Below are 18,127 nucleotides of genomic sequence, written 5' to 3'. Positions count from 1 at the left end.
TGTTATATTTTTTTCGAATGAAATATTAAAATAAAATATAAAAAATCAAATAATTCAAATTTTAAATATTTTTTAACACTTAAGTAGTTAAGATAGAAGGATGAAATTTTGGCATGTGGTATTCAATATTTGGATCTTTAACTCTCTATTTTTTGAAAAAAAAAATATTAGCAATCTAAAAGGATATTCAAGGATAAAAATTTGGAAGGACATTTTTGACATCTTTTGATCCTTACAGGATAAAATAAAAATAATACGAAATGTTTTACCACTCTTCTTGGTCATTTGACATAGTAGGATGATCAGAAGTATTATAAAACATTTTTTTAAAAATGTACTCCTCTGAAAATTTTAAGTCCTTTTAAAAGGAAACAGGATCACGAAATGAAAAACTGAAAACGCAGTTTTTCTCCATTTAATTTATTGTTTCAGACGTATATCATCCGGCTCATGTCTAATATTGAGTGTCGTATGGTGTAATATAACACTTTTAACTTAGAAGAATATTATAATTTTTAAAAAAGAAACTTTGGTTAAATTCAACTGATTATTCCGTGTTAGTTAAAGAAGTGTCCTCCAATCCGGTTTCTCATTTGTAATTCTCTTTAATATTTTTCTCTTTTGATAAATTGAACGAGTTTCGCTCACATTTTTTTTGTGTTCGTGATGACTTAGTCGGCCCCTGGTAGCTATGAATGCCGACCACTATTGTGAATTTATCCTCAAACTTCAGAGCCGATGTGTCGCAGATTAAAGTTATAATATCATTTTTATATTTTGTAAAAATACGATTACAATCCGGCCAAAATACGCCAATTAATATTTTTGAGCGCAGTTAACCTGAGAGTCAAAATTTTAAAATGTAATAAAGCTACAGTACTAAAAAGACACCTGTATTTGGAGCACTCTTTACAAAAAGCAATAAGGTGTATTGTTTTATATATTTTTTAACAAAACCTTTTAAAGTAATATTCTATTTATTTTATTATTTAAAATTCAAAGTAAAAAAGATGATTTATAGTTTAAAAAACTGATTTACTTACATTAGCTATGGATGCAAAATTATTTAAAAAGTTATAGTGGTTAATGCATTAATCCCTAATCCAATAAATTAACTATAACTGTCTGTATTTGATATCTATCACACGATGGTCATTGTCATATCATATTTCTAGATACTTTGACTAAACCATTAGCTGCTATATACTTCTAATTGTTATTTCCACTCGAATTTATTATTAATGACATAGACTGTTTAACAAACTTTCTTCGCAATCATTTTGTCATTAAAACTATTACTCAATCAGAAAGTTTTTTACGTAAGTTTTATGAATTTTGGGAATTTATTATTTCTTGAAAATGCATGCATAAGAAAAGTAATTAATTAAAGCATGGGCGCGTTAATAATTTGATTTTCAAACATTACTTTTACTTTCTCGCTCTCTATCTCTCTATTCTCACTATTAAAAAAACTACACACAGAGAAAAAATCAAAAATATAGTTGTACAAGTTTACTGCAAGCATTTCAATATTTTTAAAAGTTTTTAACAATATTATGGTCACTGTCATTATGTATATTATTGCGGTAACCATAATATGGTAAAGTTAAGATTCACATGATTGTAGCTATCATATATATGATTGCAGTAAATAAGTATAGGATTGTGACAACCATTTTATGATGAAACCTTTAGAATATTATGTTGTTCTGGGCCTGTGGTTATCATAATCTGAGAACAACATATTATGAACATATAATGATTCATCATGAACATGATTGCCATAAACATAAATATATTTATCATAATCATGTTGAAGGTAATTTTGCCATATTATGGTTACCGCAATCATATACATAATTACTGTGACTATAATATTGTTAAAAAAACGTAACAAAATTTTGAAATGGTAACAGCAAACATGTACAACTATATTTTTTCTCTGGATGTATCTAAAATTCCAATGAAAATATCAACTTTTGTAAATAATAAAAAAAAATTAAAATAAATACAAACTACAAATACCATTATTATTCCAACTATTCTTCTTTTGTATATACATTTAAATTTCTCGTTCTAACTCTATTGTAAACGTAAAATCGTTTGTCCAAAAAAAAAAAAAACCAAAAACGTACAAAACAAACGAATAGAATATGAAGCAGATTATTGTAGTAAATCGTCCCTTAAACGACGTGGTGGTATTTGTATATTTGTGGATGAGGAAGAAGTTGAGCAAATGATTGATCCAACAATGCCAACCGCCCAACAGCATCAGCAACATGGCACAAAAAGTATAACTTTTAATGTCAATTCATCGTTTAAGCGTAAATCGAGAGGTGGTAACAAATCAAACAAGTGTCTTTATTGTGGTTCAGATCTAAAAGCACAACAACAGCAACAACAAACCTCCTTAAAAACGGAAAACTATAGCAAACATAGAGATAATAATAACAGGCATGACATCAAGCAAATGCGTAAGACGCGTAATTTAAGTTTATGGCATAGGACACGTTATTGGTATTACATAAATCGCAAACAACCACGAAATGGATGCCAATGTGGGGCCAACGGTGAGTTCCTAAACAACAACACAAATATCAAAAACAAAAACAAAAACAAATAAAATCAAAATCAAATCAAAAACTATATAACAAGACAGCTTTAATTTACGATTTCTACTCACATCTACCCACTACTCTACTAAATACTTATTCACCAAAAAATATATAAATAAAAATAAAAAATTAACAACATCAACAATTTAATAAACTCACTGCCACCACTTTAACAACAGCATTATTGTATATATTTATTTTGTTTATTAACTATTACAACTAAAATATATATTTTTATTATATAGCCAAACAACACTTGATTTATTTGACTCAATATACTTAGTATAACACTTAATATTTCAATACAGTGTTAATGAAGAGCAATAAAATTAAATCAAACTACTATACAACAACACAACAGAATGATTGAATTGAATGAATAAAATGAAATAAAATAAAATTTGCCATATGATATATAACTAATTTTACTACATATTTTCTACAAACTACAAACAAATTGCATAAATTTCATTTTTATTTATTTATCTATAGAATAAAGTTAATTTTATTACACTACTGGTTATATGTAACCTTTATTATTCATTTACATGGATACTGATTTTCTCATATATGTATCTGTATCATTCAACTCTTGTATAATAGAGGAAATAATGTGTACATAATTGGCCAATTCACAAGGTCTCCTATCATGTCATATTGTCATAATGTCCCAATATTCCACAATATTTTGAAAATGTTGTTATTACCTTTTAAGCCTAAAATAATACTAAGGTCGGTTAACTTATCAATATTTTAAATATAGTTAAGGCATAATCAATATATTTTTTTCATATAAAAAAAATATTTAAACATTGATTAAGCTTAACTGTGTTTAAAATTTTGATAAGTTACCCGGCCTAAGTATGCTATGTTTATTGCGTTATCGTAACCAACCAGAAGACACCTGCACCGAGGGCCTAAGAGTCGGTTAAGCCGAGCCGCCGAGTTATGAAATATTAGGACATTATGACATGATAAGAAGCCTTGTGAATTGACCAAATGTATTTAGTTTTCTTATTCTTTCCCTTAAATTCAAAATCTGTATATAGGAACATATAGTATAAATAACGCACTTTATATTTATAGACACATATGTAGATACTTATTTGCATTTAACTCTATGTGTGTGTATTTTGCCTTTAACTAAATTCTGTACTTTATTGTGTAAATCTTTTTAAATACTCTTAGCTTGTATTTATTTTTAAGCCATAATACAGTTTGTTCGAAATGGAAATTACATATTCAATAAATCAATAAATAATGTATACAGCCAGCCCATACCGTATATCTATTCTGGATCAGAGCAAAGTTGATATATCCACTATATTACTTTATGAACTAACAATAAGTATTTCAAATCTTATGTCTAATAACTAGGGGGCGGATTTTCATGCATTTATTATTGAAAAATATGCGCCTGAAATAGGCATAAAAAAATCAAAATATGACCTAAAAATTTAAAAAATATGCACTTATATTTTTATACAGAAACATAAAATAATTAAATATGAATCGCTCAATGTTCAAAAATTATACAACAGAGATCCCAATAGATAGGACTCTATAAATATTTCCCATTGATCTCAAAATATTAAGTTTTTATTAAAAATTGGTATAATATGCATATAAATATGCATCTTGAAGTAAAATATAACAAAATATGCATTATCAATAAAATATGCAAAAATATGCCCTAACAAATCAATGGCATTTTACTGAAAAATGTGGGATTCAGATAGATAAAATATCTACATGGTACTTGGTCGTTCGAGAAAAAACTTACATTTACATATAAATAAAAATCAAATGTCGTTCGTTGGTAATTGCATCAGTAGAGAACGGCCAGACCGATTTAGACAATTTTTTTTTTAAAATGTTGGTCATAGCCCACTTTTTTTCGATTTATCTAAAATCGGAAAACGGCTACATCGATTTGGCTAATTTTTTGTTTGAATGATCATAGTAATCCAATTTAAGTTTTTACTGAAAGAAAAATTTACCACGCCAAATTTTTTTCGAAATATCTAAAATCGCAGGACGCCTGGACCAATTTAACAAATTTTTTTTAATGTTCGCAATACATAGTCAGCAAAAGTTTTTACATAAATAAAAATTGTCCACGTCCACTAATACGCCCTCTTATTAAACACATCTGCAAAATACATCGGTCTGTGTTATCAATCATATTTCAGACCAAAATTCGAGTACTTATATGAAAACTCACAATAGCTTAAATCGATAATAACTTGAGCAATAAGCGTTTAATCAAGAAAATGAGCTCGATCTGTGATCACTCATATTTCTAACCAAAAATCGATTTTTTATATAAAAACTCAAAATATCTAAATTCGCTAATAACTTGGACAATAAGATTTTAATCAAGAAAAGGAGCTCGATCTGTGATCACTCATATTTCTGACCAAAAATCGATTTTTTATATAAAAACTCAAAATATCTAAATTCGCTAATAACTTGGCCAATAAGCGTTGAATCAAGAAAAGAAGCTCGATCTGTGATCACTCATTTTTCAGACCAAAATTCGATTACTTATATAAAAACTCAAAATATGTACATTGATTTACATGTATTCTGCTGTTGCAAGACTTAGGTTTTTGACAACAAACTTAGGTTATTTGTCAAAATATATAAATTCACTAATAACTTGGCCAATAAGAGTTGAATCAAGAAAAGGAGCTCGATTTATATAAAAACTCAAAATATAAAAATTCGCTAATAACTTGGCCAACAAGCGTTTAATCAAGAAAAAGAGCTCGATTCGAATCGATTTTTTATATAAAAACTGAAAATGCGTTTATTCAAGAAAAGCAGCTCGATCTGTGATCATTCATATTTCTGACCAAAAAACGATTTTTTATATATAATTCGCTAATAACTTGGCCAATAAGCATTTAATCAAGAAAAGGAGCTCGATCTGTGATCACTTATATTTCTGACAAATAAAAAAGGTTTTTTTATTTAAAAACTCAAAATATATAAATTCACTAATAACTTGGCCAATAACCGATTAATCAAGAAAAGTAGCTCGATCTATGATCACTTATATTTCTGAGAAAAAAAAACTATTTTTTAAATAAAAACTCACAATATCTAATAACTTGGCCAATAAGCGTTTAATCAAGAAAAGGAGCTCGATCTGTGATCACTTATATTTCTGACAAAAAAAAAAGATTTTTTATATAAAAACTCACAATATCTAAAATCGCTAATAACTTGGCCAATAAGTGTTTAATCAAGAAAAGGAGCTCGATCTGTGATCGCTCATTTTTCAGACCAAAATTCGATTACTTATATAAAAACTCAAAATATGTACTTGATTTACATGTATTCTGTTGTTGCAAGACTTAGGTTTTTGACAACAAACTTAGGTTTTTTGTCTCTTAGTAGCGCTTCTATGTATATTTTATTCTATGTCCTATATGAATAAAAATTATCATTCAATAATACGTTTTTTTTTTCTTTTAACTATTTTTACGCTTTTCAAACCGCTTCTCACAAATTCACAAATCGAACACAAGCTTTTTTTTAATTTGGACAGGACAACGTCTGTCGGGTCAGCTAGTAACTAATAATAACAACTATTATTTAATTAGTTCATACAGTGCCGGATGAAAAATTTTTTTATCTATCATTGTTCTGATAAAATTTGGCATTGACTGTGTCCCTCCTTCTTAATTGAATGTGGCCACTGTTATCTAATATGTTGCGAGCCAGTGGATTTGGGTGGATTTCAATATTTTTCTACATGTTTCATGATCTCAGTTTTTTTGTTAGATCTTTGTGTATACCAGGGGGCAATTGTGATCCTTCTTAAAAACTTTTTTTGGAGTCTTTGGATTTTTCTACATTTGGCACTGAGGCCGTGCTTCATGTACCTCATTAACCAAGTAAACTGATTTATAACTATTGTGAAGAAAATATGTTCAAGACAAAGTTTGCTACTGGATGATGAGTTCAATTTCATAGTAAAAGTTATTAAATGGATGGGAAGTTAATACATAGAGTATTATAAATATAAAACACCAGACGCATCCAATAATATAAGTAAAATTAAATTTTCTGAATAGGTTTAATTTTGGCCAGTTCAACCCCATCAAAGTTCCTGAACTTAGATCCAGAAAAACTTTTCAGACTTAAAAAGGCGGGATTTTTTCAAATGTTTAGCTTTATTTTGAAACATTTGTACAAAATAAATTTATTTTGGCAACATATTCCGAGTCAAAAGAACGGCTCATCTTTTGAGCCCAAGAAAGAATCAAGCCAATATCGGATACTCTGTTCCAAAGAGAGCGTGCTGCAGCGATTGAAATAAATAGTAGTCGAACGGGGCATGGTCTGGACTATAAAACTGGTGATTCTAAATACATTTTAACAGCTATTGCAACATGTTTCGCTTCAAACGAATCAGTTGCGTTTGGTACAGGTTCCCGTCAAATAAATCGTCCGTTAAAATAATTCGTGAAACTGCTGGAAAATGGCACTGTGTATAAGTAGTGGCACCGTTTAGTTAGTTTATCATAAGCGCTGTTAGAATTAATATAAACTGCATTACCAGTGTATTCTTGGACATTATTAATTGTGTAATATAAGAGTGTGTAAATAAACCACCGTTTTTAAAAGGTAAAAGCGTAACAATATTTTTAATTTATATTTTACAACTTTCCATATTTTTTTTGCCCATACATTAGGTGTTAACTTAAGGTAGGGTAGTTCAGGAAGAGTCTGGTAAATGAGAAGAGTATTTTATTATTACAATGGAATATAATTGGTCAGGTCCATTTTCTACATCCATTATATTCAGTTCTAAAGTAAAGTTAAAGTAAACTTTAATTAAGAATTATTCCAACTTAATAATTAATTTTCTTATCGAACAAACTGTAAAAGCACTTACACATTAACCAACTACTTCGTACATATTTTAACACGTATTTTGTATGAAAAACTTTCAATTTCAACAAACACAATATCTTACTTTCACTATTCCATTAAGCACTTCTTTCATACATTCTATATGCATGCACTTTGTATGTGTATACTATATTTATTTACCCGTAAAACAATTTATCAGGCAGTCAGTCTCTTCTTCTTCTTCACATTTCATACCAAGAAATACTGTTAAGTGTTGCTTGCTACTACTTCCTAACAATAATACCATTCACATTGTTTCACATATTTTGAGGGGTTAAGTGTATGTACAAGTATGTGTGTGAGAGAGATTGTTGTTGTTATTATTTATGTTAATGCTGCAATCTCTATAATGAACGTATGTATATCAATCGGTTTAATTGTTGATATACTTTACTAATAGGGTGTTCCTTATTTTGCACTTTCTCTAGTTTCAAGTAAATATTACTAATAATCTATAAAGTACAAAATCAGGGCCACCCATATAAGTATTTGTACTTATGTTAATACTCGTATTGTAAATTATGTAAATATAACTTATTGACATTAAAGTTAAAAAGGAAAATAGAACAATGACCACATGTTGTTGTTGTTTGGTGGTATAAGAATATACATAATTTCATCTCATTAAAGTGCACGCACGTACATGTTTGCTTTTTTCATTATAGTATAAAAATAGAAATTTTATTTAATAAGCATATAGGCGAACATTACGATGATTTCATTTGTAAAGAGACAAACGGCAAATTTGGGTTTCCTAGATGAGCTAGTGCTGCCAAACAACTATTCCTTTATCATTCTAATAATGTTTGGCATCATTATCTAATCTTGGAAAAACGTTCTTAATTAAGAGGTATTAACATGTAACCATTTTTAAGAGAACAATAGGAAATTGTATTCCTTCAAATGGCGCACTAAGGAGCATTTAACCAGAAAACCTGTCCAAAAAGATTAAAATGAATTTAAGTTTAAAAAACTAGATATGCAGCTGAATAGACATTAAAATTCAGCATCCAATTGTGAATTTCCAAGACTTTAAGTAAAAATTTGTAGTTTTGAGACACTGACAAATTTAGGAAAGTGAAGAAACTTTTTTCATTTTAAGATATTTTTTGTGGCTAAACGCTTAAAAGTTTTATATTGAAATATTTTTTATTCGAAAAATTATCAGTTGCTTATCACTTTTGTTAATTTTTTTGGTTTTAAAAGGTTTATATAATATTTTTGTGTGGGTAAACTCATGAAGGTTTTACATTGATTTTTTGTTCGTCTGAAAGACATGATCAAGAGCTATTTTCAATATTTTAAAACAAATAAACGATAAGGTTTTTAAAGGTGAAAGTAGCAAATGTTCAAAAAAGGCAATACAATTTTAAATCTCTATTTTCAAAATTTCACCTTTTTATATTTTTGTTCAAAATACACTTTTTTTATTCACACTTTATTAATCACATTAGTTTTAACATATAATGAGGGATGACCTGGTTATAAAAGAGGTTTATCCGGAACATTTTTTACCGTAACATGTATTCATAAATTGAAATCTGTAAAAAGATGTAGCTAAGTCCGATTTTCTGAAGGAGGTTGGTAAAATGATTAGGATTCATATAAAATTCGTTCATGATTTCATCGCGGTACTAATGTTTTTAAGTTAATTATGAAAGATACTCTGATTTTCTTATGTAGCCTTATATGGAACCCAGAGATAATTATGGACCGATCATATTAAAATTTGATAAAATGATTACGATTTATATAAAACACATGCAAGTCGAATTTCATCACGATACTAATGTTTTTAAGATAATTGTGAAAGTTAAAGTGAATTTCTGAAAGCGACTTTATATGAGGACTAATTTCCGAATTTCACCAAACTTTATAGTGATTTCTGAGTTCACAATACAGATACTTGCTAAATTTTGTCATGATTATTGCATAATTAACACTTTTATGATGCTATTCCGAGGAGAATTTGTATGGAGGCTAGGCAAAATCAGTTGGGTTCATCCTTGGGCCTAATTAATCCTAAAACTATCATAAAATCCAGCCTTTAACTGAACAACACTTCTAATATTTTCGGACCTGGTTCTCTGGTAAAATGCTTCTCCTAGAATGTTATGAAATATAATTCTAATTTGTCAGATTTTTCGTATGAATTTAAAATATTTATACACTAATTTTTCTGTTTTTAACTTAAATTCATACAGGATAATTCATATACATGGCGAAATCGGACACTATAGTTTCAGTAAAGATTGAGTTTTTTTAAGTTACTGAACTGACAAAATGATAGGAACTAGACTAGTTCTCTAAACTAACTGCTATATATGGATTCAGGATACAAATTTTTAGAAATGGCTTCATAAAACAAACTTTCATTAGGAAACAATGAATTTTATCACATCCCTTTCAATTAAGTGCTTCCTAATGTACATACCTAATTGTCTTTGTATTTCCATAATGCTTTAAATGTATTAACAACTACCATATTGTGCCATTTTGTTAGAAAAAAAATAATATTGAAGAAAAGTAAAAAAAAATACATATTTAAGTACACCAAAAAGAATCTTTATGAGTCAATCGAACAATGACTGTCCATCCGTCCGTCCGTCTGTCTGGTAATTTTTTCGCTCCCCTTTGATCGAAGTACAAACCCTATTTAAACTGATTGCTATCGGTTTATGATTTATTCTGAATTTTATCAATTCAGAACAAGTAAATTATTTTTCAAACTATTTTCCCAGTTTGGCTACCGATTCGAAACAGTTAAAAGGTATCGGAAATGCTAACTTGGTTTATTTCTTTAACGGTATATTAATGATAAAGTGAATTTCATACCGAATTACAAAAATTAATAAAAACATGACAAAGGTGATATTTTATTATATTTTAAATTTTGTAGATTTTAATAAACTCAATTATTGAAGTCAAAAATCTGTCTGGTCATTTGTTTATTTAAATATATTTAACAAAATTGTATATCCTACACTACCTTTCATATTTAAAAATACTAAACGACTCAGAATCACTTAGTGAGTCAATCGAACAATGTCCGTTCGTCTATTTTTTTATGAAAATCTTGTGATCAAAGTACAGATTGTAAATTTGTAGATAAACTATAACATAATCTCCAATTGAGCGAAGGACAAGCGCAATTTAAATTGATTGCAATCGGTTTATGATTTTTTCTAACTTGATCGAATTCATAGCAAGTACATTTTTTAATAAATAAAAACCATATTCAAGTAAAAGAAAAATATTTTTCAAACAATTTGCGTAAAATGACCATCTGTCTATCTAGCCGTTTGTTCATGTAAAACATCGGCCCAAACTCCAGACCAAACAGCAGCTTTTTTTAGCTCAATCGTACATATCGTACATTCTAACATATGTTCATAGAAATTCTTATAGTTTCAATCACTTAGCTCAAATCAGGCTGAATAATGAAAATTTCCTTAATTTAAGATTTAAAATACACACACGCACACATAATAACAATAATAGAAACATTTCTCTTTAAAATAATATTTTTTTATTAAAATCTTAACCATTAAATCAAGACATAAAACCAGCAACTCCCCATTGAATTCGTTTGCAATAAAAAATATCGTTTAACGAATCGTTTAACAACAATCAAAACGTTTTTACAAGTTACAAAATCTTAAGAAAACTGTTAAAATTGTTGAAAGATTTCCAATTCAATATTTAGTTGCTTAAACGATTCGTATGGAATTTAAATGTATTTTAATATCAATCTTTTTTTGTTGAAATTTTTCACATTTTCTTATGTATTTAGTATTGTATTTCAACTTTAAGTATGTAGTATAAGTATGTGTATTCTGTATTCTGTATCTTGTATCTTTTCTTATTTTATCAACATGTATCTACACAACTTCATAATATTTAATATACCTATAAATATAATCTTATATTTCTCTCTCTACCATTTGCTTGTTGCTATTGCTGTCGTTATTGTTGTCGTTGTTATTGCTACCATTTCCATTTAATATCTATGACAATATCAAACAAAACAAAAAAAAAACAATTTTTTCCTATTTCTTTACTCGTACTGACTGTCATTTGGTTCTGTTAAACATGTATAACACTAACTACTAAGTACTCTTTTGTATGTTTGTAAAATGATATATATTTTCCGCTATGTGCATCTGTATCTCCATTTACTTTTATGTTGTACTCTTACATACAATAAAATATCGTACATTCTAACATATGGACTTCATTTTAATCAAAACTGAAATGCTACTCATCAATTTTAATCATCAATGATGTGCAATTAGTGCATAGTTCAACGCCATTTATATTAAAACAAAAAGAAAAAAACTATTGCGATAATTGTAATTGTAATCAGAGATTTTTCATTAAAAAATCAAAAAAAAATTAATAAGCAAACATCTGGAAAAGAATTCACAATTAACAAATTAATGATAGAAAGTAAAAATTATACAAACAAAAATTTATTAATGGTTATTTGAAATGAAACCAGCTCAAAATACCAGGTTATGGTTTAAAAAGCCAGTATAAAAACAGCCAAATCATAAATCATACATGACAACTAGTTAGGTAAGTGAGAGGCAAAAGTCTAAGTATTCTCATGTATTTTGTTATTGAGTAATTCTTGAGCTAATTCTGTCTCCTTCCGTTATATGTGTTTATTCTGATAAATCTCATAAATTGTTATCTTTCCTTTGAAGACAACATAACTACTTACGCGTAAAATAATCTTTACTAAATGAGAATTGTAGAGATTCCTTGTAAAAAACTTCATGAATATTGACACGGTCTTTGAATTGAAAATATGCTGGTCTTATGAAGCAGATGTGATGTAAGATGCATTTGAGAGATAATTTCGTCCTCTCTTTCAACAAATCATGCAATTTGCAGATGCACTTTTGGAAATGTTCTTCTCGTAAAATTTTAATTTTTTTAAAAATTCAAATGAATCCTTAATCAATAAAATATGATCTAAAATACAATACGATATCAAAATCGCGAGTTTTTCCAATTTAAAAAAAAATATTGGGTGAATGACTTAAAAATGCGGTATATCATTTTGAAACATTTTTATAATATAAATTTACTTCGAGCCAAAAGAACTGCTCATCTTTTGAGACCAAGAACGAATCAAGCCAATACTGGATACTCTGTTCTGAAGTGAGAGATCGTTCTGCAGCGATCGCAACAAATAGTAGTCGGACGGGGCATGGTCTGGACTATAAAGTGGCTAAGCCAAAACTTCTCAACCACTTCATTCTAAATACAAAAGATATTGCAACATGGTCATTATGGAATATTACAGTTTCATGTCTGCACGCAGAGAAAAAATATAAATGGGCATGGTTACTGTAACCATTTAAATAGTGTTACAAGATTTTTAACAATATTATAGTCACAGTAACCATTTACATGGTTGTGGTAACCATAATATGGTCAATTTACGATTCACATGATTGTATCAACCATATATATGGTTACAGTAAACAAATATATGTTTGTGGCAACCATATTTATGATGAATAATTTTATCGTAATATGTTGTTCTCAGATTATGATAAGCCTTAAGCCGAGAGCACCATAATATAATAAGTCCTTCATCATATGAATGGTTGTCACAAAACATATACTTGTTTACTGTAACCATATATATGGTTGATACAATCATGTAAATTGCAAATTAACCATATTATGGTTACCACAACCATGTAAATGGTTACTGTGACTATAATATAGTTAAAAAACTTGTAACAATATTGAAATGGTTACAGTAACCATGGCCAACAATATTTTTTCTCTGCGTGTGGCCGCATGTTCAGGGCGTTTTTCGGCCAAGGCTCGTTCCGATGCCAATGCAATTGCCTTCGGCACAGGTTCATTGTGATGGTCTGGTCAGATTTCACCAAATACAGATCATTACCTTAACGAAATATATATTTGGCTTTTAGTTGGTTGGCCGGATTTCACATACGATTTCTTACGCTTCGGGTTATTGTAATGGATTGAAAGCGTTTATAGCGTTGAAGCTGAATTTCAGACATACAAAATCGTCTTTCAAGGTCTCTTAGCTTCAATTTGTATGGTACCCAATTTCCCTGCTTTTGGATGAATCCTGTTGCTCGCAAACTTTTTGGAATTGCTGTGTAGCTCCCAATGATTTTGCAAGCTCTTATTGAGTTGTATTTGGTCTTCATACTTTTTTGAGCTGGCCTGGGCGATCTTTGTCTTCCGTGTCAAAATCACCACTTCTAAATCGCACAAACCATCTCTCGCACGATGGAACACATTCACTATAAGATTTGGTGAGTAATCGGTGTTGTTCATATATATGCATCCGATTCTGGAACTGGATCCAGCATAGCTTCCTGGCGGTCTGGCTTAGAAGCCTTACATCACCGTGTTCAAAAGATACGCCATAAATCTTGTAAATCTCGCAGTTCTATCCTAAAGGAAGAACACTATTTATGTTCTTTTTTTATAAAACACTAGCTGTCCCGACAAACGTTGTTCTGCCATAGCTCACACAAAGTTTGAAGACTTCCACTATAATAGTACACAGAGAAAACAGATTCGTGATAGCAACCGAATTTGTTGCCAATCGAATGATTCCACCTTAGTGATCGAATTTTACAGTTATAGCTACAGAATTTTGGAAAGGGTAACAAAAGTTTGGTTGCTTCAACCGAAATTCTTCTTTATCAACTGACTTTTTGTTGATAGAACTGAAAAATTCGATTGGCAACAAATTCGGTTACTATCACGAATCTGTTTTCTCTGTGTACTTCAGATATGCAGTAATACATTTTTACTTTGTATGGGAGGTGCCATGCCCATTGTTCCTGTATTGGTCAAACACAAAAAATGTCATCGAAATCGGCCCAGCCGTTAAGGAGGAGTTCAGTTACTAACACAAGTACAGAAGAATTATATATATAAAGATTTCTACAGTTTTCTACTCAAATAATGAAATATAAAAATCAAGTCACACTGTTAAACTTATCTACACTAAGCAAAATATTTTTGTCACCCAGTTTATACCATATCTTTGTATCATCCTATTTTATTTATACATAGATTAGTTATGTACTTTCTTCGTATTATGTCATGACTTAGATAATGATGATGATGAAGAGTAACTATGGTTAAATCATTAAGAGTTTATTAGAGAATTGTTGCTATTTCGTAACATTACTCGTCTTACAATATAATATTGTTTTAATTTCAAGTTGCCTTTACAATAGCGATGCTTACTTTTCCTTATTTATATTTATAAAATATTGACATAGAGACTGAAATGAAAAAAAAAATATATATATAAAAATGATTTAAGATTTAACATTAAAGCAAAGTACTTCATTACAAAGCATTAAATTGAAACTTTTTGTATTTGTAAATGTTTGTTTATAACCCAAGGACAAATTTTCTTTGTTTACCAAACAATAGAAAACTAAGATTTACTAATCAGTTTGAACATGTGGTATGAGAGCCTTAATATACAGAAAATAGATTTTAGATTTAAAGATATTAAATAAAATATACTGGGCAAATTGCAGTGCTGTTTTCTAGAATCTAATTTTGTTAGGATTTTTAAAAATAATACATATCTGACATTTTTAAAAATTGATTACAAAAATATAGAAAGCATAGGTCACTGTGGCTTAGAAACTTTTTATTTTGAAAATAATTCGATAGCTCGTCGATAGTGAACGAAATTTCAGTTCTTCTACGAATGTCAAAACGTTAAAAATTTCAAGAGATGACAAGATTTGTGTGAATCCTGATAGGTAGATATAATTATGTACAAATATTTGGTATTATTGAAAACCTTAGGACAAGAGAATTAACATTTTAAAGAAACAATTTTTTCTATAAATTTTTATAACATTTTAAGGATTTCATGATTTAGTGCTTTTTTGTAAAGACAATTTTAAAATTCGAATTAGTGGAAAATATGGACCAGACTAAATTTAAATTTTTTAAAATTTTATCGGAAAAAAAAAATTCCGATGCTTATCGTTTACATAAATAATTTTTGAAGTAAAGGAGATAGCCCGCACATGTAAGCGTTTGATTTTAAGATATTTTCAAGTAATATCTTAATATAAAATTGCTTGACATCCGGATATGACCTGATTTTTTTAAAAAAAAATTTAGCCTACATTCCAACTACTAGTCCATGTAAATACAAATCAACTTACTTGCTTTTTTATGCTTCTACAGTATATCTCAGTGGGAAAACTGAAACACAATAAACAACCAAAATATACCCTTATCATTCATAATAAATTGTTTAAAAATGATTGATAGTAAATCACACATGAAGCCATTAGCGCAAAAGTGGTGTAACTTACAATTTTGTTGTTCCGGTGTTACATATAGTCCTTACATTACCAATATCAATACAATACAATACAATAATCAATACAATTCAAAAGCAGACGGGGCTGAAACAATCGTTTTTGCACAGAGCCTAATATAACAAAGTAATGTAGCAAAAGTGGTGTAAGTTGAATATTACACTAAATAAATAGTTTGGGGTTACACCATTTTTTTAATTTTCGATGTACTCGAGGTGTTAAATTCTTCTCCGTCATCAAAAACTTGAGCATAATGAGATTAGGTTTAGATCGATGTAGCTATATTTCACAAAAAAAGACATGTTGAAAACAAATCCGTAATTTTCAAATTTTTTTAGCGAAATTTCAAAAATATTAATAAATTAAAAAACTAATAAATGATAAATGTGGATTAAAAATGCAAAATAAAATGTTAACTGTTCTAAGTTTTTTGTCAACAATTTTTTAAAATAATTTCTTAAAAATACCTTTTATAATATTTAATTTCAGATTGTTTCTTGGGATTGCTAATTAAGTGTCCGATATTTTAAATTTCTAGAAAATTATAAACCCTTTTAAATCTGGAGTCAAAATTGTACAATACATCTAACTTAGACGATGTATTCACTAAAATTACACTATTAATATTATATTTATTACACAAATAATATATTTTTTACTTGGTCATCTTTAACGGATATTAAACCAATGTCAAAAATACTGTTCAAATTTTAAATACATACAAACTAGGCTATAAATATTATAAAATTAATAAATAATACGAATGCTTCTTTTTATTGAATAAAAAATTCTAACATTATTTTGGTTGATAATTTGATAGTATTTTGAATTTGATGTGAGAATTTGCCTTAAAAATTTTATTTTTGACTTTAGGTTATCATGGGTTAATGAAATCCAGGTAAAAAAAATATATATGTAATTTGTTTAATAGTATGATTTGTTAAATGTTCCAATAAAATATATAAATTGTTCTTGAAAACGAAATTTCACGTATTTTATATTTTTAATAATTTTTAGTTTAGATGTGTAACTTTGCTGTCTTAGATAAGTTTAATCCCAGATATAGAAGGGTTAGTTATGTCTTAGAAATTTATGACAATGTCATAAATCAAATTCATAAATTAGCAACTCAAAAAAGCAATTCGAAATGAAATATTAGAAAATATGCTACGAAATATATTTATTAAAGGAATAATTTTATTAAATTTTGTGACCAAAACCAAAATTGCTTCGAAATCGGTTCCCACGCTGACCCATAGCGCGTACTAACTATAAATTTTAATTTTTAATTCTTATTACAAACGAAAACAATTATTTTAAATTTCGTTTAAAAATATTTTATAATTAAAAATTTGAGAATTGTCGATAGTGTTTATAAAAAACCGACTTTTTAAAAACCGGTTTGTCGGTTAACCGAAAATTGACCTTTTTTAGAAAAATTTGTCTCTTAAATTCTCAAAAATAGTAAAAAGTAAATAAACGCTTTTCCAGTAACAATTGTTTTATACATACAATTTTCTTATTTTATTCTTTTTAAAATGTATAAATACATTTTTTTCAATTTTATTGAAAATTCGTTTTTTCGAAATTTTTTCACCACAAAAATAAAATTGTAAATAAATAAACAATAACACAAAACATTTGAAATATAAGCTGCTAACTATTATGAGTTCAAAATAGAACTTGTAATAGTTTGCAACGAGAAAACACTCTCTAAAATTTATACGCTCTTGATTTTTTCTCTACTTGCAAGTTTTTTGAGTTAATGAACGCTTTTCCTGTAACAATTGTTACTAACTAGTAACAACTTTTAGTTATTGAACAAAGCTAATATTAAATAACTATAAATATACAAAAGTGCTAAGTCCATTTTATTTTGTAAAAATTTCAAAATTATTATCTCAGTCAAATTGAATTAAGTATATAAATATATTATACTTGTTTTAAATATTGGTTGATTCATTAAATTTCAACCAAAAAATGTAAATACATTTTTTAATTAAATATTTGATAATTTTTAAAATTTATTATCTCTCGACTTTTTGATATGAAACAGAAAATGTTACAAGTCCCAAAAAAGGACTTGTAAGATCCAAAAGCCCCTCTTCTTAGCTGTGATTATTTTTCATTATAAATCATATCAAATAATTAATAAAACTCCATTATCCGATTTCAAAAATATTTCAAATCATGGATTTTAGAACGTTGTTTGTCTCTCCT

The 18,127-nt window shown here is 28.1% G+C and overlaps 1 protein-coding gene across 1 annotated transcript in view; it reads left to right on the top strand.

The window, feature by feature from the left end:
• LOC135953345 (octopamine receptor beta-3R-like) overlaps positions 1-18,127 on the top strand; it is a 54,025-nt gene that overhangs the window by 32,217 nt on the left and 3,681 nt on the right. The window contains exon 9 of the mRNA XM_065503198.1: positions 2,151-2,594. Within this exon, the coding sequence (XP_065359270.1) occupies positions 2,151-2,594 (444 nt within the window). The remainder of the gene's footprint in view (positions 1-2,150; positions 2,595-18,127) is intronic.

Source organism: Calliphora vicina, chromosome 1 (genome assembly GCF_958450345.1).
Source record: "Calliphora vicina chromosome 1, idCalVici1.1, whole genome shotgun sequence".
NCBI lineage: Eukaryota > Metazoa > Arthropoda > Insecta > Diptera > Calliphoridae > Calliphora > Calliphora vicina.
This window is presented reverse-complemented; position numbering and strand designations above follow the sequence as displayed.